We start from the raw sequence: 27,929 nt of genomic DNA, 5'->3' as shown, positions 1-27,929 counted from the left end.
CTTGCAACACAATATCCCTTTGCAGTGTTTAGTAAGAGCCGTACTGGATACCGCTAGCCGCGGCCACAGTGACGGTAGCAGTCTCCGTCATGGTCTTGGTGACCGTGCCCATGCCACAAGAAGTGGCGTTTGAGCCAGCGGTCACATAGACGGTGGGAGTGAGGGTGACGTAGATGGGAGCTTTGCAGTCTCCATTGGCACCACCAGTGGGCTTGCTGGCAGCTGGAGTGGTGGCGAGCGACAGAGAGGGAAGCTCAGATCCAGCAGGAGTGTCAGGCTTGGCAGGCGCAGATGGGACAGATGGTGCATTGCCATATTGCTGTTCCGGAGAAGCAACTGGGGTGGCAGCTGGAGCCTCTGATAGACCCTTGTTACCGAGGCTGATACTCAAGGAGACCTTGGTGTTGGAATCGTTGTTCACAGCCTTGGAAGAGGAAGCAGAAGGAGCAACAGTAGCGGAGGACGTGGCAGACGCCATGCTGGCAACAGCATATGAGGCGGCCGAAGACTTCGCGCCGCCTGACGCAGGGAGGTCATTAGCATCACAGCCAGCTCCAGACGCTTTGGTGGCAGGACCTGGGCCAGCCTGGATGGGGTTGCAACCGGGGGAGTTTCTCGACAACCGCCGCAGACTCGCCACCGGCGTTCTCCAAGCCGCACTTAGCCCAAGCAGTGTCCTCGTTTTTGTTGACGTTCTCAGAACCGAAGCACTGCTCCATCTCCTCTTGACCGCAGCCGCAGCCGCAGTTGCAACCGCCCGGTCTCAGCAGTAGCCTTTGCCAGGGACGCCTTTCTCCCAGCGTCAAGAAGTCGGCGTGGAGCTGTATCCAGTGGGGTCGCCGTTGGACAGGACCCATGGGTGTCGGTTGCAGCGTACTGCTTGTTGAACGAGGAGATGTCGTACCAGAACTCGATGAAGACGGTAGGGAAGCGCGCGGCGCGGTGAGTGATGGGACAGTTCTCGACGCCGACGCCGCCACCGTTGGTAGGGTACGCCATGTGTGCGTTGGGGTTCTCGGGATCCAGTGGCTTTCCGTTCCAGCAGCTAGGAAACGTGACTTCAGAAGCGAAGCCGTAGTCGCAGGATTGGAAGCCTGTGGGAAACCCGTTGGCGAAAATCTTGTCACTGCGGCCGTCGGGGTTATGGCATCCCCAGCGGACACCGGCTGGGTTGTCACCATCGGCGCGCTTCTCGGGAACTCCAGCAATCATGTTGAATTGCCCAGGGAATTCAGTGACGTTGGCCCACTTGTCTCCATCCCCGTACTTGTATGTAAAGTCTTTGTCGACTGCTCTGGTACACGGTGGAACCCAGTTCCGTTGCCATTCCAGTAGAGTGTGGGGCGCCAGTACAAGCTCTTATCCGTCTTGATACGAGCAGTAGTACATGTTGCGGCTTGCGTATCGGCGAAACCCATCGAGGCGGATAGGACGTTGCCTCCATCGAAGGAGTGCATGTGGGTGCCCTGCGTACCAGGCTGAAGGATTGGATCGAGACGCTGGTAGGTCATGGCATCTCCACCACGGTTGAAGAAGCTGAAGTAGTTGCCAGTGCATGTGAAGGCAGAGGCGGTACTGGCCAAGCCAGCTGTGAGGGCGACAAGGTTGGTAAGCATGGTGATTTTCTTGAAGAAGATGATGCTTGGGTAGTATGTGGAGGGAATCGCAGATCAATCGATAAGTGTGAAGAATATAAAGAAGGGAATTGAGTCTCGGACTCTATCAAAAAGGAGTGTATGTACGAAAAACCTGAAAGAATGAAAGGTATTCCTGTACCAAAAAGTTGACGAGCGGTTTGCAGAGCTGAGCGAAGGTTGCAAGGTCCGTTATAAGTAGGAGTCGGCCCTGGTGATGTGTACTAGGCGCTACTGCAGTCACAAAATTGCGTGGGCTTGACCCAGGCCATGTGCAGGATGCACCGTTATCGAAACGAGATAATTGGGGCTGCCACACTTCCCTATACTGATTAGCTGCAGCGCCTTTTGGGGGCGGCGCAAGCGGGATCTGAGCCAGGGCGAGCCGCGCGCTGTTGAAGGATGGAGTCGCATTTTAGTCAGGGGCATGCTGAAGGACTCCGTCGTTTGCTCGATTCATTGAGGCGGTAGTCCACAGGGCATCAAAGCCTATAGCCCACTGTTACACACCGGCGTGAAACGAAACAGCACAACCGCCCGCACTGTTGTTTTGTTTGTTCGACAGCTCAGAGAATGATGAGGAATCGATAGGACCGAAGTGGGTTGCGGGTACCTGGCGTTCGCCCGGGGCGCTAAACGATGCGATCAGCACACGCGAGAAACGAGTGGCTGATCTCGAAACATCGCTGCCCCCCTGCCTGAGATTATCTCACCGACGAAAAGGCTATTTGGAGTCCGAAACACCTAATTCTGGCCGCTGCAGGATTGATCCCGGTACAGCGCTGCAGTCCCTCAACATCGGGTCGCGTAGAATAGTACTCAGATAGGGCAGATATGTTCCCGTCAGACGAACCAGATCTTCGCCAGGAGACATGTAAGCTCTTGCCGATAGCGTTCTGGTAAATGCAGGAGAACTATGACAGCTGTTGCCATGTCTATTTTGCCTATCTGGAGCAAATGCTTATAAAACATTCGTGGCTCGAATCTGGTGCAGTGGTACGCTGTATCACAACCTGCAATTTGGGGTGCATCCGGCAGATGTCATGTCAAAGTTGGGAGCCGATGTCTTCGCAGCGGCGTTTTCGTGGCCAACATGACAGCTCTCCTTGCGACAGTTTTGCTTCTGGGTAACCTGGTCCCTGGACGTCAGGTACCCGAGGAGAAACGGTCGGAAGTCAGGCCGCCGCGCATCGCATACTCATCGATCTACGAGCGCTTAGTGCATGCAGAGTAATTAAACACAGGCCCAGTATCGATAGGAAGATTGTATTCGAACTGCAATCCTGAAACAGACTTTGATAGCTGCAGACGGAAAGGCGTCGTAGACGGCCTAGAACTGAAGATCCGTATCTGCCGCGTGTCGCCGCGAAAAGCACGACGATAATAAGCAAATGAAAATATACGCCACAGTCCAACGTGTCTCTTCAGCATGTCTGTGAGCTCGATCATTCTGCCCGCCGCTCTGCGCTGCACTGCACTGTACTGCACTGTACTGCACTGCCCGCTCAACCCCCAACATCGTCTGGTGTCGAGTGCCGACTTTTCCACCAGCTGTCTCTCTATCTCTTTCGGTAACAAAGCCGAGATGAACCATTTCCAACAACACGATGTCCTGTAAGTCGGTTGCGTGTTCCTGCCAGAAGGAAGGTATGCGCTGGATGTTGCTACTATCTTTGTCCATGTTGGAACAGCATCTCCAAAGCATATCTGCTACCTTTGGCTGGAGGGTCTGTATTTGCTTGCTCCACACACTCACCGGACGTTTTGTTGTTGGCAGCTTTCGCGAGTGTCAAGCCTGGCTGAGGGATGCGCACGGACACAAAAGCCGAGGCGATGCGATGTCATTGCGGCTGAAGCCCGGCTTTCACATGCTCATGAGGACGCATGGCCCTTCACTGTCTGTCACATGCTGTACGCCCAGCCAACCACAGCACATTTGTGGGTAATGCGATGCGCTTGACCACGGCTTTGATCCATATTCAGAAGCATGGCGGAGCACAACCAACCTTCGACATCTCTTGAAGTCTTCTGTTGTAACTCGGACTGCCCTTATTTGAATTTGTCTCCCAAACGTGGTCATTGTCTCGGCTGGTTGCCTTTCATGACGCAAACCGGCGTTCACGCGGATACCTGGGAACGTACCTAGAACATAAGCTTATGGTAGTAAAGCAGCAGCCTCGGGCACGAAAAACAGAGGCTGCTCTACACCAGCAATCATGATAGATCATGTTATGGGCCGGCCCTCGGTCCAGTTCCGTAAGATACAAGTGCTGGCTGTCGTGTCATTCTGGTCTTTCTATCTCTACAGGTGAGTTCATAGACCACGATGTTGTCTTCACAGAACTAATGCAAGCCTAGAGGTGACCGTCACGGCCCGCCAATCCTCCGCCGCATCTCTGCCCTTCTGTCCCGGAAGCTCACTGTCTGGCAATCCGTCCTCATAACGCTCATATATCTCTACATTGCCCGTAACTTCGGCAAGCTCCTCGGTCTCGAATGCCCCGAACCGCTTGCAAATCTATACTCGCGCTCATACTTCCGTGCGACATGGGTCACGACAGCGCTGGACGCTGGCTTTTGGTCTGCTATGCGCATCAAAAGGAAGGGCGTCAGGGACATCATGAGCGTCATCTTCAGTGTATACTACATGATCTGCGCTGAGCAGGCAGACGAGAAGGTCAGGAAGATCAGAGCCACGCTCACAGTCGACCACTTACGCGTGGCGTGGAACAAAGGCACAACACCATACCTAGCTGGGCTGACAAACCTGATGCGCCCGCGGCTCATGTGGTATCCGCCGCGTAAAATCCGCATACCTAGGCCGCAGGCAAGCTCATACAAAGAGCCAGTGATAGGATGGCTGTATTTCAACGGGCCAGTGAGCGCCCTGAAGAAACACGACAAGGTTGTCTTGGACATTCCTGGTGGTGGCTTTGTCGCTATGGACCCCAGAAACCATGACGACAAGCTTATGGGATGGGCCGGAAGAAGTGGATTGCCGGTCCTGAGCCTGGATTACAGGAAAGCGCCAGAGTTTCCATATCCATACGCACTGAACGAGTGCTATGATGTCTATCACACTATCGTTGCTTCACGGGGAAGATGTATGGGGCTTTCAGGGGAACAAGAACCGAAGATTGTCGTATCTGGTGACTCAGCTGGTGGCAATCTTGCCGTAGCGATGGTTCTCATGATTCTTCAGAGCGGTTCGACAGCTACAAGACGATGGCAAGGCGAACACGCAATGCCACCCCCAGCCGGTGTAGTCTTAATCTACCCGGCGCTTGATATGAACATAGGCAACTGGATGACAGACGAGCAAATGGCTCTCATCCGCGACCGCAGAGTAAGGAAGACCAACAAACCAATCCTGCGACACAAGAGCGATGACTATCGGCATCTTGCACCAAATACTCCTGGTGTCTCTGATAATTCAGACAGCGAAGATGAAGGCTCCAACAAGATCAATCGGACGTCCAGTGGCTCCAAGCCGATGAGTGAACGCGTCCTCACCTCTCCGCAGACAATGATCAAGCTCTCCGCAGCACACACTGGAAAAGATGGCAGCTCTCTTCCTCATATCGACACTGCTATTGCGGATTATGGTCAAACGACTCGGACACCTGACCAAATGACACCTATGTTTAATGGAATGCCGCCCACTCCAGGTGTAACCCAGCCGCCAACACCAGGCGTACCACAGGAAGCGCTTCCAGCACCGCCTGCTACGGCAATCAAGACTCGTCTCGCTACATCGAGTATGATTTCATACTTCAACGATCGTATTCTGACTCCAGAGATGATGCGTGCTATGATCATTCTGTACATCGGCCCGCATCATCGTCCGGACTTTAGCACCGATTACCTTCTTTCACCCCTTCTAGCTCCTGAGAGTTTGTTGGCCAAGTTTCCTCGGACGTGGATGCTGACAGGCGAGCGTGACCCTCTTGTCGATGATACGGTCATTTTTGCAGGTAGACTGAGACAAGCAAAGCGGGCAGAATGGGTCACAGCGCGAGAGTTAGGGCTGGATTGGGCGAGGGGCACTTTTAGGGAAGAGGATTGGGTGAATGTTGATCTCATACCAGGCATCTCGCACGGATTTTTGCAATTCGTATCTGTCTTCCCCGAAGGATGGAAATATATCTTCAGATGCGCAAAGTGGATGCAAGAGGCCTTTGAAGAGCGACAGCAAAGAGATGCATTCGATGATCTCATCACCCCTTTGGATATTCAGCACCTCAATCGCCGGAACTCGGATTACTTTGGTTCGGGTGCAACAGTTGGCCTCGCAGAGGCAGTGAACAGTCTCGCCTCTTCGCAACGGGCACGCCATCATCACCGCTCCGGTACTGCGTCGTCTGCCGACGAAGATAGGCCACTTGAAATGACCGTGCTTTCGAAAGGGAAGACGAGAAGTCCTCCCAAGGGTGCGACTGGCGCGGACGCAAATGGTGGAGCAAGTGGTCACGCCAGAGGCAGAGGCAGAATAAGGAAAAGTGACCGCGGTAGGAGAAAAAGTCTCGTGAGCTTGGCCAGTGACGATGATCTTTTAGGAAGGAGAATGAAAGGACTTACTGGAGGTCTTGGTGGCGACGGAGTTGTGTGACGTAGCAATGTAGGTAGCCATCGTTCACCGCCTGTTGCCGTAGAGTCTTTCGACGCACATGCATAGCGCGGCGATTGTAAAGAATGTAGAAGTAGAATCTAAGCAATCACGATTGAGTATCATAATGTTGTACTATTGCGCTATAAACTCGATAAGAAAGTCTGAAACAACCTACAACTGCAGCGTGGACGCCTAGTATCTTCACAACATGCTATTCTCTTTTCAAATCAACTGCATGATACCCGACTGTGTGGCGCACGGGAGCGGGCAATGCAATTAGTAGTTACGCATACATGTACGGAAAGGTATTGGCGCCGATCGCTCGGTAAGGGACACCGAGCAACCGTCTCCACGTTATCTCCTGTCACCTTCATTCTCCCGTTACATCCCATATACGTTCAATTCGTCATCGTATCCACCGCAATTACAATTCGAGTGAGATTGACGAAGACTGAGCCGGGAACGATTGCGATGACTTTCTACGGCAGGACCTTGAAGGGTCAGCCCTAGCTGTACGACGTTCGCTGCGACCCATGACCGTGGTACGCACTTCGCATCCCTTGACACTCTTCCTTTCCAACGGAAGACCGCAAACCTTGTGACGGAGAGAACAGGAGACAGGGAGGATATCGGGAGCAAGGGTCGGCCTGACGAGGATGCCAGTGCAACAAGGCACTTGCGTTCCAGTGCACTTGCTTTTTGCGGAACGAGAACGGTTCAAAGTTTCTTGAAAGTGCGCGGGATTTCTTGTTTCTTCTCTCTATCACCATTCTCTTCGCGCTCGCCGTTTACCTGGCTTCGAGTTAGTCGCTTTTGTGCGATAGTCAAACCATCTTCTTTTTATAGTCGCTACTCAACGGACTAATCGACCTCACGATCCTGGGCACCATCAGCGTCATTGCCTAGAGCGATAAAGAGGTCTACTGTTATGAAATAATACGATTACACGAATTTGCGCGGAGAACGAGGAGGTCGTGCAAGGTCTTGGTCGAGTCGCAGAGTATCATCCATCAAAAGGAGCCACGCCATCAGACGGAACGCCAGGAGCCCCGCGAATTGCGTCTGGAATCTCAAACCCGCTATCGAGGAACCAAACATCGACGTGTCCCTTTCTCGCGATTACACAACATCACCACCAAAACCGCAAACCATACGCCATTGCTGGAGCTCGTGTCAGGAAAAGCTCTTGCAAAGTGCATCGACACAAAGTACATATAGTCAAACTAGAGGACGCCACCGGCCTTTTTCTGACGATGTGCTATATTGTTTACACAATACATGTTTGCAACCACTGGATACCGCAGCCGCAGAAGGACAACGGCCCGATATTACGGATCTGTGACGAAGCCGAAAAACTACGATTGGGGCATCCCTGTCCGGAAACTCAAAGAGAGCATAAAGTTGTTAATCGCAGTCAGGGTCTGTGCAGTGGCTGTATGTGGCAGAAAATGCTCAAATAGACGGAGTGGAAGCAAAAAAAGAGGTTGAGGGAAGCAGAGAACTTCTAGTGATTTTAAAGACGTAAACATCATTACAGCATGATTGTCACATCGACGCGGGATGGAGCCTAAGCCAAGTATACCGTAGCAGACGGAGCTGGAACAGTTCACATCATCTCTGACTTGGGATATACTCCAGACATTGCGATCAGTGCCAGGCCACATTTTCACAACTCGATTACGGCTCATTAAGAGCGTTTATCAACAGGAAATAGGCATATGTTTCGATGTCAATACCGCTGTACGCAGATCGCAGATTCTTGGAAAGTGTATAGAAAAGGCGTTTTTGGCATGGCAACATATACCCCTTTCATCCTTGTCCCTCATATTCATTGCAGAGCAGTAATACAATACAACAGCACGGTATCAAGATCTCCAACCTCTTCAAAGGTGCAGGCTCCTGTAGTGCAGACAGTGCCATGTAGTTTGCGTGATCAGCAAACAAACGGGAATGGATTGCTAGTAAGAGACTAGTCCCAGATTTAGCCGATTCTTTGAATGTCGGTTTATGTCTATAAACCACACTGACAACCTGACAACTCAACTCTCCCTTACATGCAAACAGCGTATCACTTCTGAGCAAAGAGTCAAGCACACTTACCCAGCTTGGAGTGATCTTCAACACTGCCGTCCGGGCAGTCAGCATATAGTAATGTCGGAATCATCCAATCCAACAACTATCAACGCCACCAGCAAGCACGATTGCGGCAGGACGGACCAACAGACGCCCGGACAGAAGAGCAAGGCAGCATCACCGAGAGTCGCAGTCTTGCTCCAATGGAAGGATCGCGAGATGTCAGACGACTTGGCTGAGCTCATGGTTTGCGACTCCAAGACCAAGGCAGACCCAGCTAGGAACGACGTGGATATGGAAGATGTGTGAGACACGGACCGTGCGGCGTAACTGGCACACACGGGTCAAATATGATTGGCCGTGGACACGAGCTATTCAATATGTAACGAGCAACATACATCACCGAAGCCAAGCAATCGACTCGGTAATCCGCTGTAAAGAATGTGTGAGGTGTGAGAACGTGTCGCACAAACGCGCCATGACTGCAAGAATGTGACCAACATTCTATGACTGCGCCGGCTATGTGACTGTTCGTGATCCTGCCTGTGCCCGGGTACTATTTCACGCTCTACGGGGACTTACGCTGTGTGAACAGCAGGAGCGCGGCAAAGATATGCTCACACCACAACGCCACATTCACACATACACGAAGTTCGTCTGAATTTTTCCACGCGTGCTATTTACGACAGTGTTGGAACAGGCCCCTGAGTCATTTGGCCGAGCAGTCTGTCTTGGTATCATGATGGAGTCTTTGGAAGAGGCTCCCGGATCTCCACACTCAACTAGAAGTGAGCTAGTGTGTTTGCCGGGACGATGTCGTGCATGCATAATGCTTGAAGACAGGAAAAGAAACGAAACAGGCCAGGTTTTCGATAAACGGCGCTCGATGAGACTCGGCTTTACTCCACGAACAGCGACCGTGCGGCAAGTATACAGCACACCACACCTACGAGATAGCTTCATCCACAAATTGCGGCACCTGCGGCGAGGCAAGAATCTTGAGGAAGACGGCGGGTCTTTGAAATGTGTGTGCGAGGCGACCACCGCGGCGCAGTCAGCCACGCCCGATCATAGCGTCCATGGGAGAGCCTTGAAGGTAGTCAGCTGCATCATCAACCTTGGGCGTCAGCCAGAGACATTTGGCCATGAAAATCTTTTCCGCGGCGGAGCGCCTGACAACAACGAGGCAACCAGCGATGATGTTGTTGCGCATGAACGTGGCCTTGCGCACCAAGACGGCGGAGTCGGGGTTGTAAGCAATCGGCGCCTTGAAACGGCCGTCGCGCATCGCCGCAGTGCACCAACTCCGAAAGATCCAACTAAGCGGCAGACTACATATATTGCACCAGGGAACTTTGCATCGAGCAAAAACGAATTTGTCGAGCAGAGCAAGATGAACGACAATATGGCACCTGAGCTAGGAGCGACGATGGTGGATCTACGATCGGACCTTGAATGGCTCGACGCTGGAACGTCTCTGCACCGCGACTTTAGTGTACGAAATGGAGCCTACCATGGAGAGAATATCCAGAATCACCGCGACAGTACTTTATCGATACAAGAAGAATTCGAGAGGGGGACCTTCGCGACCAGCTCAAATCTGAGATACAACCAAGACATGGAAGGCTTGCAGGCTCTTGATTCACTGCCAGAACTCGACCGAGAATACCAATCTTCGGACAGTGGACACAGCAACTCGGACGACCTCATGGCAAAGCATTTGACGCCAGCTGAATCAATGCGTGACCTACTGCCAAAAGACATGGCCGGCAGATTTGGGAGCTTCTACAGCGTCTCTAACGACGCGAAAGAGCCCCGACTGAATATTTTGCCAGATGAAATGGACTGGACATACACTCTTTCGGGAACACAAGTATCGAGATTCTCCTGGGGTTCATCAGTCTACTCGGACGCTGGCGAAGACTCAGTGGAGCCGGACCATGTGTGGTGGAAGCCCAGGCCGCTCGTAGTCAACAAGGAGATCGGATCGCCGCCTCCAATACCCGAAAGAAATCCACTTCGACTGATGCAGAGACTGAGCAATGGGTTCCCGAAAAGCTTTGGTGAGAACATGCGGCGGTCGAGGAATATACACAATCTACACCTCGACCTGAACGCACCCAGCAAGAGTAGCAAAACGAACTCGTGGAGGACTCCGGGCTCTTCCAAGAACCGGTCACAGGTGCCGAGCTCGAAGCAGACACCGAACCCCAATAGTGGAGTGGCTCTTCAGCCTAGTTCGGCTCTGCCGGGTCATATCCTCGAAGCCATGCGCAGCACTCCACAGAGTACCGAAGCGATGAGGAGGCCTAGGGACAGGAAGAAGGGTCGAAAAAGTGGTAGGACAAGCGAGAAAACGACAAAGCACTCATCCACTGGAATTCCAGACCGCCATGCAAAACAGCCGATGGAAGCTCGCGGACATCTCAGATCGAAAAGCGAGCCATTTCCCGCCAGTGGGGCGAACAAGAGTCTCCCATCCAAATGGAATGAGTCGATGCCGTCAGAAGGCTGCATAAGACGAACATGCATCACAGGCCTCGCGAACGAGGTCAAGCCACGGCGGTCGGTTCCCAATCTTGCGATCAACAAGCAATTGCCGCCCTTGCCCGTAACAAACGAGTCGTGACCGGCCAGGTTGAGCTGTAGGAGGCATCTCTTGGGATGCGCCTTTAGAGGAATCTTATCTTGTAAATATATTCGATGCTTCAGCATCACCATGTACATAGAACGATCTGAGAATATGATCACATACCATCTAGACGCTGTTAACTTTCGCGAAGTGACTGCACTAAGCGATCCATGTGCCAACGCAATGCGTAGGGCTTTCCTTGTCCGTGGAGTGTATGGATTGTCCGATGCGGACTTCGGCAAATTGGAATGATCTTGATCGGAGAATGCGTCATCCGGCTGCGCACAGGTCGCGCATGATGTCAGATATCGTGTGATGGGAGAGACATGGCCTGTGGTTGTAGGTTTCACGGCTCGGATGTCGGTGAGATGCGCGGTCGCTTTAGCATGTCGCGTGCCTGCGAACCGCCAAACTTCATGTCAACTCCGCGACAGCACATTTTCCAATCATCGCAGTCGATACGCTGATTCATGATGCCTGGTCAGTGCATTTCATCTACAAATATTGTCCGCGAAGCATTTCCATCGTCGAGCGCACTAATCCCTACAAAATGTCGTCCAAATATGATGGAAAGCGGCGCAAGACAGATAGCACCTCATCCCACAGCTTGAAGCTACCTAGGTATACAGGGCCTTGCTGCCGCAATTGGAGCCTAGCGTTACCATTTATAGCTTAGAGCTATGGGTACCCCTGTTTACTTACCACCGTCTTAGTTTATGACCTGCAGAATATGCTCCCCTTACGATACATGGTATCGTCCTCTACCATAGGTATATCCGCTTTCGATCATGACCTCTCTACTTCTAGGAAAGAAGCCTGTCTGATAGAGTCGCACGGATACTACAAGGCAAATACATGGGGTTCTCAACACTCTTCGAACATATACAGAGCATGTAAAATTTCGGCATACTTGGTTATTGCTCGAAGTGCATGCTGGTGTCTAGGTCTACAAGATGGCCAGCTCCGAGTGAACAACACCACGAAGTAGATCGTTTTACTGCAACGAGTCGAGTGACCGCATACTGACATTGCATGCTACAGATTGGTAACTCATCTGGCAATCTCCTTTCTTCGGTGCGTTCGCTACTTACTGGAGACACTGATCAACACGAGGAGAAGTGCGCAATATGCGTCCGACGATGTAAAGATCTCGCAACGCGTACCCATGGTATCCGTAGAAATGGTAGCTGCAAAGACAAGCGCAAAGGCAGTGAGGACAAGAAGGGATTCAAGCACCGATGTACGGTTGTAAGGATGGATAAGTCGATATATCGCCACGATAGGAACTACGAGTAACGCAAGGACTACGACAGATACGATAGCACGGGCGATCTCGTCAATGCGGGAGGACGAATAGAAGTAAACGAAGCCGCCTTCTGCGAAACGGCGCAGTGCTGGTGTGCGCAGCAATCGCTAGTTTTCATGCCTAGTGATTGGCCAATGAGCAGAAGGCTTCTTGTTGGGCCAAATCACTAAGGACTCTGGAATCAGACGTGCACGTGACCAACGAGGACCTAGGCCATTGATGAGGAGCCAGGCCATTGACGAGGAGACTTGCTTTAACGAGGATATATGCTTTCAACGGGCTAGGGGCTTCAACGGGCTAGGGGCTGTGAATAGATCCTCATAAGTCCTTACGTGACGCGCTTAGGCCACCTTATCGATAGCGAGGAACATTAAAACCACGAGCACGGACGAAAAACGTCGTCTTTGCACGGCGACGGCGAGGGCTACAGAGGATATTTTTCCTCCGGAGTTGGATATTCTAGTAGGGGCGAATTAGACGGTCCCTTCGGGATAACTACTGGCCCTTCGGGACCGCTGCGCGGTGAGACCGACATTCTAAACTATAGATTAGATTGTTTCATTGCACTGCTGTGATGGTAGGGGCAGCAACGGTAATGAGGGCTCTGGCATACCAATGATGGCGGCGCATTCATGCGGAAGATTTTCTGGGCTATGTGAGCGAAGCCCGAACCTTCCTCTCGTTCAAATCAAGCCGCTCGCCTGGAGAATTCGATGGATTCGTATCACCGTCGGTTCAATACTGCGTTCGATCATGGAGTCAAAGCTGGCTAGCGCTCTACCTGATCGTAATGTGATGATATCTTCTCTACAACGGATCGAGTCCATCTCCGAACCTATCAAAGGCCGAGTATTGTGCTGGAAGCGCCTCATCTTGGTGTACATCTGATCCGATGGTTTCTGGAGAGCACGAATTGTGCTAGCCTTGATGAGGAGCTCATCTTCCAGATGATAAGCGAGGATATCGGCAGATGTAGATGGTAAGTGTATACCATGTTCTACAAGCTTAATATTTACCTATGCTAATATGCTTCTCCTAGATCTTACATCACCCTCCTGGGCTGTGATGTCCATATCAATGTCACTGGACCGTAGCCGATCGGGGTTATCTTCAAAATCATCCGAGTCTATTTCCTCCAGCTCTTGCTCCAATTGTGTCAGCTCCTTTTGAAGATCGAGAAGTAGTCTGCTGTGTAGATAAGCGAAACCACGATCTAAAGAAAAGTTAGTATCGACAGCTTGGAAAGCTGCAAGACGTGAAAAGCCGTTGGGTAAATCGCCCACTGAGGATACTGTATCTATACTAACACATACATGACAGCCGGAAGTAGAATTTCTTAAATTTCTGCATATGGGGTCTCTGTGACGTACAATGGATCAGTAGGCGGCCTCAAGTGGCTGCGGACACGCCCAAAGCGACCTTTCCATACCCCTATCCCGTTAGGTTATGAAGAAGCATCTAGCAACAAACAACTATGGATTACCCGGGTTTGGAAGATTCTCACCCTGTTCAGAAGCGAAATCTGCTCGAGGTCTGCTATCGTCGTTGATTTCGACAATGGCGTCTCTGTAAATCTCTGCGTCAATGGTCCCCTCTTGCAAATGGTCTGTGACACTGTAGTGGCCTTCGATCGATCTCTGTGGCGAGGGAAGAGTCTTCAGTGTAATCGATCTAAGCTGTGTCGTTGGTGCTTCTGTCATCATCACTGATTCGTATCATGGTATTATTTCGCCATACTACGCCCCACCTTTGGAGGTGTGTCGTCACGCAAAGACATCCGTACTTTTTTTCCGCATGCTTTCTCGGCTTTCGTGATGGCCAATTTATTAGGAGCGAGAATCTCGCGAAATGTTTGAGATATTCTCACGAGCGCAGCTCACGACATTATAATTCATTGATGCAAAAGTACACACCAGAGCATTTCCTCGAAATGCAAACTACCCATGCGCCGAATGCAATGCCCCACGCAATGCCAGTTTGGGAAAACGCCAATGCTGCAGAAAGCCGCCTGAGCTCAGACCGACCATTTTGCCCCGATTTTTCACTTCCGTATGCGCCCGATATCCTACATGACCGTGCAATTCTCCTCCTGCTGCTTCTGGTTCGTCCGACTAAGACGTTCGCGCTTCATCTGCACTTTCGAACCGCCGCGCTTCAGCTCTTCGAGACGCTCTTGCGCCTTGGGGAATTTGTATGCTGCATAAATGTTAGTCTCATGATCAAGTCTCCAACGAGAAAGAATAACTTACAAGCAGCTCTTCCATACCACCTCTTCGCCTCCTCCAAACTCCGCGGGCATCCTATTCCCACTTCAGTGAAGTATCCCATTGCGAACAGCGCTTTTGGTAACGGTGGTTCCGCGCATGCGGCTTTACGGGCCCAAAGATAGGCTTCGGTGTCGCTCTGTTCGAGAATGCCGGAGGTGCCTGTCAAGTACCATCCTGAAAGTGCGAGCTCAGATTGATGCTCTTCTTGGGCGGCTGCTCGGGTGTACCATGCGATACTGGTCCGTGCATCAATTGCGCAGCCTAGCAAGCCGTATTCGTAAGCTTGGCCTAGTCGGAACTGCGAGAACTTGTAGTTTAGGTCCGCGGCTTGGTGGAAGAGTTGAAGGGCGTATGCTTCATCCTGGATGATCCGCTGGTTTCCAGTGGATGCTTCGTAGATGAGACCCAGCTCGTGCAGGGCGTGAGGGTTGTCTTTATCTGCGCGCTCGGCAGCACGCTTGAGCATGTTGATGGCCTCGCCAAAGTTCTTTTGCTGCCCGAGTAATCCCTTGAGAAGAATCATGCCCATCTTGTACAATGCAGGTGTGTCGCCAAGTGCTGCCGCACGTCGATACCATTGCACCGCCTTGAGTGGATCTCTCTTAGTACCACCGCCTTCCTCATGTCCCATCTCGCAACAAACGGCTGTTCGGTATGCACTCGCAGCATGACCACCCTTCGCGGCGGATTGATACAAGCTGAACGCCTCCTTGGTGTCCACTTGCAGACCAAGCAGTCCCTGGCCATAGCAGTCCGCGAAGTAGAACATGGCATCCGGATAGTTGCTCGCGACCAGCTTCTTCAGAGTCTTGTGAGCTTCCATGATGTACTTTTCACGATTCTTGTTCTTAGTCCGCGTGTCGGCCGTTCCACCCTCATCGGCGAGTACATTAGCTGCCTCTACAAGCCTCTTCGCAAGCAACAGTCCAGTGGCGTGGTCGCCAGGATTAGCCCGCAGAGTGTTTCGGAGGCGGTTCAACTCATCGTGAGTCACAGGGTGCGCTGGCACGCTTTGCCTCTTTACCTCTGACTGCTGGCTTTCATAGCTGGCGCGTGAGGTCTCGCTGTTGTACTGTCGCACTGGCGGTGGCCTTGCGTTCTGCGGTTGGCCTTGTGATTGTGGTGGTGGCTGCTGTCCATTTTGCTGCATTAGGCCAAGACGCACTGGAGCTGGGTGTGCAGGTAGAGCATCTGGATTCGACATGGGTTGTGTCGTGCCCGGTCGTCGGGCTAGAGGGTCACTTGGCATACGTCCAGGCGCAGGTGCTGCTGTACCAGGTCTTTGGATGGGATTGCCAGGAGCCATTGGCGAAGGCGCGTTTCTCATGCCGTTCATTGCGGGTGCAGAACGGGCAGAGTCGTCTGAGTAGCCCCTCTGGACTGCAGGCGGTTGTTGAGCATACCGGGAATCAAAGTTGGGCGGCTGATTTTGGCCATAGTGCTGATCTGGTCGTCGTTGCATGTCATCGGTAGTCATGCCCCGAGTTGGTGGTCCGCGTCCACGTGGACCATTTGGCAGACCGCCATGGCCGTCAAAACCAGTGTTTGCCCGTGGTAGCATCGGTACTGGAGGAGCATCGCCTTGCATCCCATGGGCGCCGTTGGCATATTGCCCATGCAGATCACCCTGGGATCGGCTTCGTAGGGCTTGCTGCTGGAAGTGCTGAGGTTGGGCATTTGACGCCAGATGGTTGTCTATCGAGTCGCCTCTCCGGTGCTTGGTATTGGTCTCCGGTATTGCGTCGAAGTTGGGCATGTCTATCGCTGATGCCATACTCTTGCGCTCGGTACTTTCGCCATAGTAGTCGTCGTAGAAGTCGTCAATCTCCCCATGAGGCGGAGCTTGCTGCTGCTGAGGTGGTGCCATCTGTGGCATTGGCGGTCTTTGTTGTGGCTGCCCTGATGGCCCATTTTGACGTGTGCCGCCAGCCGTGGAAGGCCTGGGAGGCGCATCATAGTATCCCGGAGACGCGCCAGGCTCGGCCCATTGTTCGCGATTATCATAGGCCCTGCCCTGCGCTCCAGCAGGCGTGTTGTGCGGCATGGTCGCAGACCTCTGCATATTTGGGACGAATGCTCGCTGCGAAGGTGATTTCGGGTCAGAGGGGCGTCGGGGAGGCGGTGCTCGGCCGCCCTCCATATTCATTGGGGGTTGTCGCTGGCTGGGCGGTGCGCGGTTTGGCGGAGGTCGCTGGTTGTTGTATCCCTGACTCTCGAAATGGCCCGAGTCTTGTCTGTTGGTGGGCGCCGGCATTGGCTGCTGCGGGCCTCTCTGCTGATGGGGCCCAGGCTGTGACCTGGGTGGAGACGCCTGCATCCTCTCCTGCCCGTTCCTCGTGTCCTTGATCTTCATCTGCGACATGGCCTGGTCCAGATTCTCCTTTGGAGCTGCCTGGGGCGGCTTCTTCGCCGGAAACGTTGGAAATGGGTTGTCTAGGGGCTGGGCCTTGGGGACCACGGGCTTGAACAAGGAGCGGTCGAAGCCTGTTCCAGTCAGTCAATACTACCACACACTATCTCCAGCCTGAGGCAACTCACCTGCCGGTCTCAGCCCTCCCCGTGGCTGCTGCTGGCCTGGGGGAGCTCCATTGCCGCGCCCTGACGGCTGGCTCCTCGGGTCTGGGCGAGGCTCCTGTCGCTGCGCGGGGCGTTGCTGGTACGAGTTGTCGTAGGCCTGCTCTTGCGCATGTTGGCGGTGTTGCTGGGGCGGGGGCCGTTGTCCTCGTGCTTGCGGTTCTTGTTGCGCGTATCCATTCATGCCGTCATAGCCGGCGTACTGCTGTGCCTGCACCCATCTGCCCTGCTGGTCATAGTAGCCGTCGTTCCACTCGTCGTAGTTGCCCTGGCCATGGCCGTAGTCGTAGTATTGCTGGTCGTATTGCTGGTCATACTGGTTGTCGTACCCGCCGTGTTGCTGATACTGCTGCTGGGCCTGTCGTGGGCGTCCCTGGCCGTGCTGCTGCTGTTGTCGCTGCTGCGGGTATTGGTCGTAGTGCTGTTGCTGGTATGCCATGACGGCGATCGTTGCGCCAGTCGAGGACGCGTCGTTAGGCGAGGTGTTTGCACAAGAAGTTGTGGATCGCCTGCGACCGGAGGCACTCTGAATATAACCAAGGGCACAGCCACACGTGCAGAATCACGCACTTTGAATAAGCGTCCAGGCGCTTTTCTAACGGCAGCCGCGACCGTCGAGGCTGTTCCTGAGCTGCGGGTGGAGTTGCGGGAAGGATTACATGGAGAGCTGGTACTTGGCAGGGGTCTACAAATTAAAGAACAGCAAGACGCATCACACGCAGCATCTGAGCGCCTCTGGTAGTCTCACGCTCCATATAAGTGGGTTTGCAGCGACGAACGGCGTCGTCAGGGCGCCCTTGCGCGCAATGCCCAGCCGTTTCAATCGGAAGGACGCCCCCAGGAGCTGCCCGTACCTTGCTTGAACAACGGGGGGCGCTTGAGGGCGACACGGCCACCTGTGGTCCACTACTCGGGAATTACCAGCGAGATGACACGGCGAATCTCGCTACCATCGAAGACCTTGAAACGGCATCCTCGAATATATGATCCCGGCATTTGCATGGTACATTCGCCAGTAGAAGCAGATTAACTCTCCTGACTGTGCCTGGTCGCAGCCCGAATCCTTTCAGCTCGTGCTGTGACGTCGAGTTTCACCTCTATGCAACTCTGGACAGATACGTTTATGTCAAGCAGCTTCTACACAAGAACAGTCGCAGAGCCGCGCAGAGCACGCACCAATGACCGTCATGCCATGAAGCAGGCTATCAGCGCAGATCTTCTCGCTTCATCGTGCTCGGAACGCCCGTTACCGCATGCAACCCCACGGCAGCCCATCGGCCTCAGCGCACAGCCACCGTGGCTGACGGCGCTAACCCAATATCGCGCGCTTGGAATCATCGACTTTGTGACTTGATGGGGCTCGTGATCTAATGTTGTATCTTCTGTGCCCAAGCAACAACCTTTACTGCACGAGCTAGACCACATAACGATTGCAATCTCCAGTCGTTCACGCACGGAACTCCATACGTCATCACAAGTGCAAGAATAGCACCGAACTGCCCACGATGCCTTCCATGGGGACATACATCAAGGCCATCTCAGGGTTTGTCCTGGCCTTGCGCTATCGATTCTTGATTCTGACTCCCTGCAGAGGCGCGATCCTGTGCATAGGCGGACCAGCCTTGGTCATGTGGGTGACTCCCACAGAGGAAGAGATATTCAAGGTTTGCGGGCCTCGCCACAGCATCGCACGATGACTATAATCTCACACGTCACAGCGTTACAGTCCAGAGCTCCAGAAGAAGGCGCTTGCAAGGAGAGAGCAGACCCAGCAGGACTTTGACAACTTCACAACCCAGCTGAAGGAACTTTCCAAGTCGGAAAAGCCGAGTAAGTTGTCTCGTGATTTACTCCGCACGGCATTCACGGCCTGGATGCTCATGTGCTAATTGTATCAGTTTGGATTGCGCAAAAGGAAGCAGACTCGCACCGCTCAGAGACAGAGGCCCAGGCTAAAAGAGACGAGCGTGATGCTTATGCAGCAGAGTCCAGGAGACGACAGGCAGAAATCAGGGCCAGCTCGCAATGAAGCAGTTTTGCTGCACGATTGTTCATCTTTCACTTGTGTATAAATATAGGGACATTACGGCTACAAAATGAATCTACGCTTTCTTCACTCACAGCGAGGAATCACACAAAATCCCTCGCATGCATTGTGCTAAAACATCTCTACCCGATCACCCACGTTTCAGGCCGATGGGCAAATAGCGCTTCATGATGTTTCTGTGAAAGCAGTACTGAGGTGTGTGTGGGCTGAAGTACCTAGGTAGACCACTTGCAGATGCTCGCTATGTGCACGTGAACTCGTTCGGGATGCGCGACAAGAACTGACCAAAGCTCGACGCGCTTCCACCGTCCACCCCAATCGTTCGCCCCACCACCACTGTCAACGTAGCTGCACCCAATGCCCAGCGATGCACAAGCCCCCGTGAAGCTCTCGCTGCCTCTAGTACGAGCCTAATTCCGTGTTACAAATGCCAGTACTGATGACATCATAGGAATTTCAGCAAGACATCTTCAATGAACTGCGCGAGGAGGATGAACTCGTCCTCCTGGCGCGGGGCCTCGGCCTGCTGCGCATAGTTACAAATCTCCTCCACTCGTACGATGCCGCCGGAAATAATCTGATCCTCCTCGTGGGTGCCGAAGACCGCGAAAATGTCTGGATTGGCGAGGCGCTGGCCGAGCACGCGGCTATCAGCAACGCGCCAAAGTGCAGGGGATTGAGTCTGGTGAATACCGACTTGATGAGCGTTGGAACGCGTGAGAAGATGTATGCGCAAGGGGGCATATTCAGTATCACATCAAGAATTCTGATTGTAGATTTCCTCTCCGGACTTCTAAACCCAGAGACGGTGACGGGTGTCGTGGTGCTGCACGCTGAGAGAGTCGTCGCGACATCACTCGAGGCGTTCATTCTGCGGATATACAGACAGAAGAACAAGGCTGGCTTTTTAAAAGCATTCTCGGACACACCTGAGCCGTTTACTACAGGCTTCGCACCGCTTACGAACATGATGAAGAATCTATTCCTACAGAAGCCGGCACTGTATCCGAGATTCCACGTGGCTGTGGCGAAGTCGCTGGAGGGGCGGAAGAAGGCAGAAGTCATCGAGCTGGAAGTGCCCATGACAGACGCGATGCAAGACATACAAAATGCTGTGCTCGAATGCGTTGAAGCCAGTATCAGTGAACTCAAGAAGGCAAACCCAGGTATCGAGGTTGATGACTGGAACATTGACAGTGCGCTACACAAGAACTTTGATCAGATTATCAGGCGACAGCTGGACCCGGTGTGGCATCGAACAACGTTCAAGACAAGACAGGTCGTTCGAGATCTTTCCTTGCTTCGATCTATCCTCCATGCACTACTTACATACGACGCGATTAGCTTCAACAAGTATCTCGACACAGTACTGGCAGCGTCGCAACCACCTCCTGGTTCCACAAAACAGAATCAATCACCATGGTTGTTCTTGGATGCAGCAGATACTATTTTCACAACCGCAAAGCGAAGAGTATACACTGGTAAGATGTCCAACGCAGACCTAGTAAACAGCACGAATCTGGTCCCGGATTCTCTTGAGCCTGTCCTTGAAGAGTTCCCAAAGTGGGCACAACTTGCGGAGATCCTCCAAGAGATTGAACAGGATACATACTTTAATCCCACACCACAGGATACTTCCAATGGATCTATACTCATCATGTGCGGCGACCAGGGCACCTGCTCACAACTCAGAGAGTACCTGCAAACCATGTATGTCATACCTGAGGCGGGCGCGGAGGATGACGAGGGCAATGATGAACCTTCCGCGAGGTTCATGATGCGCCGGAAGCTTCGAAGCTACCTCACATGGAAGCGTGACTTCAGTAGGGTCAGTGCAGCACTCTTCTCGGAGAATCAGAAGGCCATAAACAACAGCAACGACAAATCGGTGCAGAGTGGCATGCGTCAACCCTCCGGCAAACCTCCACCTAATAAGCGGAGACGTGTCCGAGGTGGTGGAACTGCTGGTACTGGTCCGTCTCGAATGGATTCGGGGGCTGCTCGTACTGCTGGAGACAAGGACGCGCATATTGCGAGTCTAATGGCTGAGCTTCAACCCACTGAGCTGGAAGCTGCCCAGAAGCCCGGCGAGATCGGCCATGACCCCCTTGATAACATGGAATCCTACTACGAGCTCTTCGATACCAACTCTCTCATCATCGTACACCCATACTCTGGCGATCTTGACGAACACATCTTGGAGGAGACCAAGCCGCGATACATCATCATGTACGAGCCCGACGCCGCCTTCATCCGACGAGTCGAAGTCTACCGATCCAGCCACACCGACCGTACTGTAAAAGTCTTCTTCATGTACTACGGCGGCAGCGTGGAAGAGCAGCGCTACCTCTCCGCCGTCCGCCGCGAGAAAGACGCATTCACCCGGCTGATCAAAGAGCGCGCAAACATGGCCCTAACACTAAACACCAACGCCAACCTCGCACCCGAAGAGTCCTTCCTGCGGACAATCAACACGCGAATCGCAGGCGGTGGCCGTCTCGCTGCATCCGCCGAACCACCCCGCGTAGTTGTCGACGTGCGAGAATTCCGCTCCAGCTTACCGTCTCTGCTTCACGGCCGTGCAATGGTCATCGTACCCTGCATGCTCACCGTCGGCGACTACGTCCTCACGCCGCACATCTGCATCGAGCGCAAATCCGTGCGCGACCTGATCGGCTCCTTCGCCAACGGCCGGCTCTTCAACCAAGTCGAGTCCATGATGGAGCACTACAAACACCCAATGCTGCTCATCGAATTCGACCAGAACAAGTCGTTTACCCTCGAGCCCTTTACGGATTTCAGCGCGCCGAGTAATGCCTCGGGCCTCGCTGCTGCGCCGGACCTGCAGGGCAAGTTGGTCATGTTGACGCTGGCTTTTCCTCGTCTACGCATCGTCTGGAGTAGTTCGCCGTACCAGACGGCGGAGATTTTTCACGAGCTGAAGAAGCAGCAGGACGAGCCGGATCCGCTGCGCGCGGTGCAGTTGGGCCTCGATCCGGACATGCAGGGCCAGGACGAGATGCGCAGCTTCAACCAGACGAGTCAGGATATGTTGCGTGCGCTGCCGGGCGTGAATGAGAGTATTGTCATGACGCTCATGCTGCGGACGGAGAGTGTGGAGGAGCTGGCGAATATGAGTGAGAGGGAGATTTGTTGGCTGATAGGGACGGATGTGGGGAGGAGGGTGTGGAGGTTTTTCAATAGGAGTGTGTATGAGGAGGTGCAGGGGTTGCCGTCGTTTCTTCAGCAATAGAAACTACACAATAGAGTCATGTCAATGTAGAGAATTATGCATGTGTCTATTCTTCCTCCATCTACGCTTTTCGCCACGACCATCAAGCCGTCCGCATAGATCCTCACTTGCCGCTTCACTTCACTACCGTACTGCTCATCTCATCCGCCCGCTCGCAAGAAGCAGCATTTGAGCCGCCCAGCCCTCTTACAGCCAGCACGAGCCATAACGAGCACCGAGACAGCATGGCGGAGTCCTCTTGTTCCGGTTTTCTAGATATCGTCGATATCAATGTCTTTCTTGCCGGTGCCGTCAGCCTCGTCCGAGTCACTGTCGTCGCGGTCCTCGTCGAACTCGAAGCCGATGCCCTCGTCGCCCTGGTCGCCGTACGTGTCGGTCTCGTTGATCTTTGCGTTCTCGGGGAGTTCGCCGTAGGCTTTTAATGAACGGGCTTCGTCGGCTGGTTCACACGTATTAGTAACTGCAAACCCTCGTCACCCACCACGCCAGCGCATTCAACGTACCAGAATACTTCATGATCACATCGCCCTTCTCATCCTGGTAGTCTCGCAGCGACAGGAGGATGATGTCACCCTGGTTGATCCAGACCTTCTTCCTGAGCTTGCCGCGGATATGGGCGAGACGGCGAGCGCCGTCGAAGCACTGGGCTTCCAGACGGCCGTTTCCGAGCATCTTGACGACTTGGGCATATTCTTGGCCCTCCTCTTTGAAGACGAGTTCGCGCTTCTCGTTGTCGTTCTCGTTCTTACCCCTACGTCGGTTCTTGCCACCCTAGGAACTGTTAGTATTGAGTTGTTAAGCGGGCGAGAAGAGAGAATAGAGGGCCTGCGCCGTGCCTATGCGACTGCGACCGCGACCGCATGTTGCGGTGTAGAGCGCCATCGCGTCGAGAGACATGGCGGGGCAGCCCCTCCTCGCCTCTTACAGAATGTACGCACTTTTCCCTTGTTCTTAGGCATATTGTCGAGTAGTTGTGGTTGTCAGAGACTACTTCTGGGTGGGGTTGGTGGGTGGTGGGTGTTCGTGGGTGAGAAGAGTTGCGCTGGGCGCGGAGTTTATGTAGTGGCGGCCTTCGTTTCTGGTTTCCCTGTCTCTGTGGGTTGGCCTTTGACGTTGGGCGGTTGCCTCGCTTATTCGGGCCTAGCGCTTTTGAGTCATCCGAACTCACAACCACGGTTCATGCAACATTCATCCACACAACTATTTCGGTACACCCGTGTAGAGGGCGCATTATGAACAAGATAATTGGGCAGCTCGCAAAGCAGCAGCCGAAATTCTTCAGAGTCAGTTATTCGACCGAGTACAAGACTTTTATCACGAATCATATACTGGCCGACCCATGGCACCCAGTCCACGAAACGCAGAAGAGAAGATTCAAAGAGCGACCCAGGGAAGGTCTTTGGTGGCACGTGACTACTGCTGCTGATCTAAGTAAATCAAGCTGCGTGCGATCCTGGTCCCGGCGGCGTCTACGAAATGCGATTGTCGAGGAACTACGAGCGCGAGGGTTCGATGAAAATGGCAAAGCCATAATCTCCAAAAAATTTAACAGCGGCAACACCGCGTTGAGGAGCACATTTCCCAGTAGTCCGGCCATCCAAGGAAGTCTGAGGCTGCATGCGCAACCGCCACTCATCCCCGCCAAGTTCACCGAAGTCAAGGCTGAGGTTGGAAGGACAGTCGACATCATCCTGGCGGCCTCCATGCCCACAAGCAATCGTCCAACATCTTACCAAAAGCCTATTCAAACGCCACCTCGAAAGCCGTTTCAGAAGGGCCAGCAGAAAAGACCACAAGCCTCACGGGCCTGAAGTTCCGAACAAACGAAGTCTGCACTCTAGCTCCTGCTCTTACGACACCAGCGTTGATTGTACCCATGATCCCCAAGATGAAAAGTTTGCTGATACCTGATTATCACGTCTTCGGTCTTTTTCTGGCATCGCGCACACTGCTCCAATAACACACCTTGCCGTGCTTCCGCTCCCAAGCTCAAGAGCAGTTCCACCATCTCGCTATCATCAGCAAAATAAGCAAGTTCCACAGAGCGGAGCTTGGGATTCGGCAAGTTCAGAGTCATCGCTGACCTTAATACCGATATCCACAAATTTTGTTCCTCTAACAGCTGATAGACTTCGATGCTACCACCTGTAACAACCCCCTGGGTCCATGCTCCATCTGTTCCGAAACAGCGGTTGTCATTTAATATACCTTTCTCAAGTAAGAGCCTGCAAGTACCCAATCACCCCCCACGAGCTGCGCCGAGCAAAGGCCATGTTATGTCATGCGATGGTGGGAGCGCATCGAGGATGTAGCGAATAAGTTCGTCCTGGCCGTCCATAGCAGCATCGTATAGACAATCGCCCCAGTCGACATATCTCAACCTGTTCCGCAAAGTCAACATGCATCGCCTCAACATACAAAACAGCATGTCTCAGTGATGCGCGATGGTGGCCGTCGAAACAAGACTTGCTGTGCTATGGAGCGTGACATTGTTGTAGTCCCATGGCAATAGCTCCAAATACGACTCGACCACATCTTCATAGCCATGTTTCGCTGCTGTTCGACAAGCAACGAATGGCGATGCTTCTGGGTCTTTCCCGATCCTCGCGCCGTGGCTCAACAACATCTTCACCTGCTCTATTCGTCCATGCATCATGGCCGTCTCGAGCGGTAGCTTGGGAGATATATCGTATGCTTCTGCAGCTGCTAGCGGACATTGCCTCGTCTTTCTTCCTTTTCCACCACACGACACTATAGGAAACCTGTTCAACATATCGTCAATGAGATCAGTAAAGTTCTCCCTCAAGGCGATAGCAAATGCCGTCGGCACCGGGTTCAAATATTGCGGCCTCTTGTGGAAAAACGAGTTCTCGGGGCGCAGCGTCTCTGCCAGCGCATCGCAGACCAGTCCGCATACCTCGTGCCCCTCTTTAGGCGTGCCGACAGTCTCAAATGCATCCATCAAGACTTCTACTGCCGACTGCATCTGCTTGGCGAATATGCTTTGTCCGTAATTAATATGGTACTGCAGTAACCGCTTGAGAAAGTCTGCCGGGGCTTCGTGCGTACATCTGGTGCGCTCAGTCTTGTTTCACAAGTCAAGGTTGTGGCCCAAGACCTTCGTGGTTTCATTGTCGAAGAATTCTGTGCAGATGTAAATAAACTTGTTGAAAAGGGGTGAGGGAGCCTGACTGACTGCTTACACCACGGAGTTGCAGGAGCTGCAAGACTGGCAAGTCGTGGTCAATGGTATATGAGCGCACTACGTGCGCGAGAATGTCCTGGACAACGAAGAGTGGCAGACTGAGAAGTCTGCTTTCCATACTGGGAATGGCTGAAGTAGAGCTCGTTTTGCTCACTGTGGCATCCTCTTGACGCATTTGATGCATTTGACGCATTTGATGCATTTGACGCATTTGGTGCACTATACTGCTTCGTCGTGTGGGTTCTCGACGGGTGTCTTTTTAGTCTCAAGTTCGTTTGGATCGCTTCTTCAGACCTGATGAGCGTGTCTGTCATTGCTTTATATACTGTGTATTCACTAGCTGACTCCGACATTGGCGGCCTTGTGTGGCGCAGCGCCAGATACCTATACTGCGACTCAGGTCGTATTTGATTTGCACCGGCTAGGGCGCATCGTCATGACATAAGCTCTCCATACTTTATCTCTTGGTAATTCCAAGTTCGATAACACTCACTGCTGCTATACTAGAATTTCTCGCATGCAGGCCTCATGTCCAACTCATGCGTCCACAAACACGGCTTCTGATTATGCAGCCACAAATATGTCTCGCCAACTGCATCCGCACTCATCTTCTTCCCTGCCTTCTGCGCCTCACCGTCTTCATCAGCAATGCTGCCATTTGCAATGGTGTGTACGACATGCACGCCCTTCTCGCTCATCTCCCTCGCCAGAGTCTGCGCGAGTTGGCGGACCGATGCGCGGCCAGCACCGTACGCAGCGAATTGCGCACTGCAGCGTAGAGCGCCGAGGGTGCCGGTGAATATGATAGTCTGAACGATCGCGTCAGTAAGCAATTGGCATCACAACAATAGGAATGAGTGCTCCATACCCCCTTCTTCCCCCCACCCTCCTGCAACCCCTCCTCCCCATGATCCACAAACATCCTCTTCAAACTCTCCTGCGCAAACGTAAACGCGCCACCCACATACGTCTCCAAACTCTCCTCAAACTCCTCTCGCGACTCTTCCAAAAACGGCTTCTTGCTGCTGTGCTTGATGCTGTAAATCGCCATGTTGAGCTTCAAGCCCTGGAAGCTTTTGTGCGCTTTTATATCCGCAAACGCTTTTTCGAGACTCGCTTTGGATGTGTCGGAGGGGAAGGCTTCGAGCACGACGGACGGGTTGGATTGCCGGATTTTGGAGATGGAGGAGCTGATGGAGTCGGGGCGTCGGGCGAGGAGCGCGACGGCGAGGTTGCCGTGGGATGGTGAGGACAGGATGCGTGCGATTCCGGAGCCCTGATTGTGTATGTGAGTTTGGTGTTGAATAAGTGTGTAGGAAGAAGGTACGTACTGTGTTGGGGCCAGCTCCGATGAGGATTGCGAGGCCGGATGGTGCCATTGTGGATTGTGTTACTAGAAGTTTTCAACGGACTGGTAAGTTGGTATACGCTGCGATTCAGCTGAGCATGTTCTATGCGTTTATAAGTGACGTTCGTTCCATTGGTGACGCGAGATGATCAACATTGCATCATCGATGGCATTCTGTGGATGCAGGGACGCCGGAGTGTCATCCGACTGCATTGAGTCCAAATGCATTCCAAATCCGCCAAAATGGTAGCGAAAGGTTCTTTGTGAGAGTATGAGATAGAATCTCTCACGTCTATGAGAAGTGGTGGCATACTTCATCGGTGGGGATGCTCATCGCATGTCTGAGCCTCGGTACGCTCGAGCCACCCAAGTTGCTACACGACAGCACCACACCTTGCTTCAAGGACGTTACCGATCACGCTGCGTATACCATCGACCACCAGTAGATTGATTCCAAGCCAGTATGACTACAGAAACACGATTCTGATGTACTGTTTCAATCTACAAACAACCCACTACTTTCCCTCTCGACTTTGTGCTGGTTTGAAATCCCTTTGGAGAGCGATGAATGTACAAGCAAAGTCCTGACACTGATATACCAGACTGGTGATCGAATTCTTTGAGGCAGCCAAAATTATATTGCACGAGAAAATGCTTACCAAGGTACACTGGTTGCTGGCTAGGTTCAAGACAGCCATGCTTAATCGAGTCACGGCCCCTACGCTCGACCCACCGCTGGAGCAGGCCTCTAAAAAAATTGCAAAAACATACAACAGAGGGAATTCGCTAATGGTCACCCACTTAACTACTACTCCTCCGGTACGTTGCTTAAATATGGCTGAGCGGACGGGAAGCCTTGTTATTCAACGTCCTATGGTCGTATGTGAAAGGTCTGATTGCATGGAGGCAATATATACTCAGTGAAAAGCAGAGTACCAGGGACATCTGACGTCGACCCACCGACCGCTGAACAACTCGGCT

The 27,929-nt window shown here is 52.9% G+C and overlaps 13 protein-coding genes across 13 annotated transcripts; 7 read left to right on the top strand and 6 right to left on the bottom strand.

Moving 5' to 3' along the window:
* Positions 1 to 28: 28 nt before the first annotated feature.
* SNOG_07453 (hypothetical protein) lies at positions 29 to 1,616 on the bottom strand (the record flags this gene model as incomplete). The annotated part of the gene is given in 4 exon segments (XM_001797735.1): positions 29 to 614; positions 634 to 774; positions 878 to 1,289; positions 1,304 to 1,616. The coding sequence occupies 4 exon segments, from the start codon at positions 1,614 to 1,616 to the stop codon at positions 29 to 31; spliced, it is 1,452 nt and encodes a 483-aa protein (XP_001797787.1).
* Positions 1,617 to 2,727: 1,111 nt separating this feature from the next.
* Positions 2,728 to 3,252, top strand: SNOG_07452 (hypothetical protein; the record flags this gene model as incomplete). Its single annotated transcript, XM_001797734.1, has 2 exons — positions 2,728 to 2,864; positions 3,045 to 3,252. The coding sequence occupies 2 exons, from the start codon at positions 2,728 to 2,730 to the stop codon at positions 3,250 to 3,252; spliced, it is 345 nt and encodes a 114-aa protein (XP_001797786.1).
* A 598-nt stretch (positions 3,253 to 3,850) lies between these two features.
* Positions 3,851 to 6,243, top strand: SNOG_07451 (hypothetical protein; the record flags this gene model as incomplete). Its single annotated transcript, XM_001797733.1, has 2 exons — positions 3,851 to 3,942; positions 3,993 to 6,243. 2 exons carry the CDS (start codon positions 3,851 to 3,853, stop codon positions 6,241 to 6,243), a joined length of 2,343 nt encoding a protein of 780 aa, XP_001797785.1.
* Positions 6,244 to 8,394: 2,151 nt separating this feature from the next.
* SNOG_07450 (hypothetical protein) lies at positions 8,395 to 8,625 on the top strand (the record flags this gene model as incomplete). Its single annotated transcript, XM_001797732.1, has 1 exon — positions 8,395 to 8,625. One exon carries the CDS (start codon positions 8,395 to 8,397, stop codon positions 8,623 to 8,625), a length of 231 nt encoding a protein of 76 aa, XP_001797784.1.
* A 433-nt stretch (positions 8,626 to 9,058) lies between these two features.
* Positions 9,059 to 10,945, top strand: SNOG_07449 (hypothetical protein; the record flags this gene model as incomplete). Its single annotated transcript, XM_001797730.1, has 2 exons — positions 9,059 to 9,104; positions 9,177 to 10,945. 2 exons carry the CDS (start codon positions 9,059 to 9,061, stop codon positions 10,943 to 10,945), a joined length of 1,815 nt encoding a protein of 604 aa, XP_001797782.1.
* On the bottom strand, positions 9,371 to 9,604 carry SNOG_20084 (hypothetical protein; the record flags this gene model as incomplete). Its single annotated transcript, XM_001797731.1, has 1 exon — positions 9,371 to 9,604. The coding sequence occupies one exon, from the start codon at positions 9,602 to 9,604 to the stop codon at positions 9,371 to 9,373; it is 234 nt and encodes a 77-aa protein (XP_001797783.1).
* A 3,374-nt stretch (positions 10,946 to 14,319) lies between the features above and the next one.
* Positions 14,320 to 17,534, bottom strand: SNOG_07448 (hypothetical protein; the record flags this gene model as incomplete). Its single annotated transcript, XM_001797729.1, has 4 exons — positions 14,320 to 14,450; positions 14,504 to 15,691; positions 15,773 to 17,005; positions 17,036 to 17,534. 4 exons carry the CDS (start codon positions 17,532 to 17,534, stop codon positions 14,320 to 14,322), a joined length of 3,051 nt encoding a protein of 1,016 aa, XP_001797781.1.
* A 953-nt stretch (positions 17,535 to 18,487) lies between these two features.
* On the top strand, positions 18,488 to 19,221 carry SNOG_07447 (hypothetical protein). Its single transcript, XM_001797728.1, has 4 exons — positions 18,488 to 18,638; positions 18,687 to 18,759; positions 18,814 to 18,925; positions 18,994 to 19,221. Exons 1-4 carry the CDS (start codon positions 18,601 to 18,603, stop codon positions 19,122 to 19,124), a joined length of 354 nt encoding a protein of 117 aa, XP_001797780.1. The 5' UTR covers positions 18,488 to 18,600; the 3' UTR covers positions 19,125 to 19,221.
* Positions 19,222 to 19,499: 278 nt separating this feature from the next.
* On the top strand, positions 19,500 to 22,395 carry SNOG_07446 (hypothetical protein; the record flags this gene model as incomplete). The annotated part of the gene is made up of 2 exons (XM_001797727.1): positions 19,500 to 19,544; positions 19,594 to 22,395. 2 exons carry the CDS (start codon positions 19,500 to 19,502, stop codon positions 22,393 to 22,395), a joined length of 2,847 nt encoding a protein of 948 aa, XP_001797779.1.
* A 251-nt stretch (positions 22,396 to 22,646) lies between these two features.
* Positions 22,647 to 23,354, bottom strand: SNOG_07445 (hypothetical protein; the record flags this gene model as incomplete). Its single annotated transcript, XM_001797726.1, has 3 exons — positions 22,647 to 22,810; positions 22,899 to 23,166; positions 23,334 to 23,354. The coding sequence occupies 3 exons, from the start codon at positions 23,352 to 23,354 to the stop codon at positions 22,647 to 22,649; spliced, it is 453 nt and encodes a 150-aa protein (XP_001797778.1).
* Positions 23,355 to 23,627: 273 nt separating this feature from the next.
* Positions 23,628 to 24,206, top strand: SNOG_07444 (hypothetical protein; the record flags this gene model as incomplete). The annotated part of the gene is made up of 1 exon (XM_001797725.1): positions 23,628 to 24,206. One exon carries the CDS (start codon positions 23,628 to 23,630, stop codon positions 24,204 to 24,206), a length of 579 nt encoding a protein of 192 aa, XP_001797777.1.
* A 620-nt stretch (positions 24,207 to 24,826) lies between these two features.
* SNOG_07443 (hypothetical protein) lies at positions 24,827 to 25,811 on the bottom strand (the record flags this gene model as incomplete). Its single annotated transcript, XM_001797724.1, has 2 exons — positions 24,827 to 25,480; positions 25,599 to 25,811. The coding sequence occupies 2 exons, from the start codon at positions 25,809 to 25,811 to the stop codon at positions 24,827 to 24,829; spliced, it is 867 nt and encodes a 288-aa protein (XP_001797776.1).
* Positions 25,812 to 26,103: 292 nt separating this feature from the next.
* SNOG_07442 (hypothetical protein) lies at positions 26,104 to 26,979 on the bottom strand (the record flags this gene model as incomplete). The annotated part of the gene is made up of 3 exons (XM_001797723.1): positions 26,104 to 26,409; positions 26,469 to 26,876; positions 26,932 to 26,979. 3 exons carry the CDS (start codon positions 26,977 to 26,979, stop codon positions 26,104 to 26,106), a joined length of 762 nt encoding a protein of 253 aa, XP_001797775.1.
* Positions 26,980 to 27,929: the final 950 nt, after the last annotated feature.

The sequence above is a fragment of the Parastagonospora nodorum genome, assembly GCF_000146915.1.
Source record: "Parastagonospora nodorum SN15 chromosome Unknown scaffold_11, whole genome shotgun sequence".
Taxonomy (NCBI): Eukaryota; Fungi; Ascomycota; class Dothideomycetes; order Pleosporales; family Phaeosphaeriaceae; genus Parastagonospora; species Parastagonospora nodorum.
Note: the sequence above shows the minus strand (reverse complement) of the source record. Positions and strands in the feature narration are given on the sequence as shown.

Bases quoted from the DNA above. Each gene is read 5' to 3' on its own strand.
- SNOG_07447 (XM_001797728.1), top strand. From the start codon at position 18,601: ATGCCTTCCATGGGGACATACATCAAGGCCATCTCAGG. The intron at 18,639-18,686 runs GTTTGTCCTGGC...GACTCCCTGCAG, and splicing joins TACATCAAGGCCATCTCAGG to AGGCGCGATCCTGTGCATAG. The intron at 18,926-18,993 runs GTAAGTTGTCTC...TAATTGTATCAG, and splicing joins TTCCAAGTCGGAAAAGCCGA to TTTGGATTGCGCAAAAGGAA.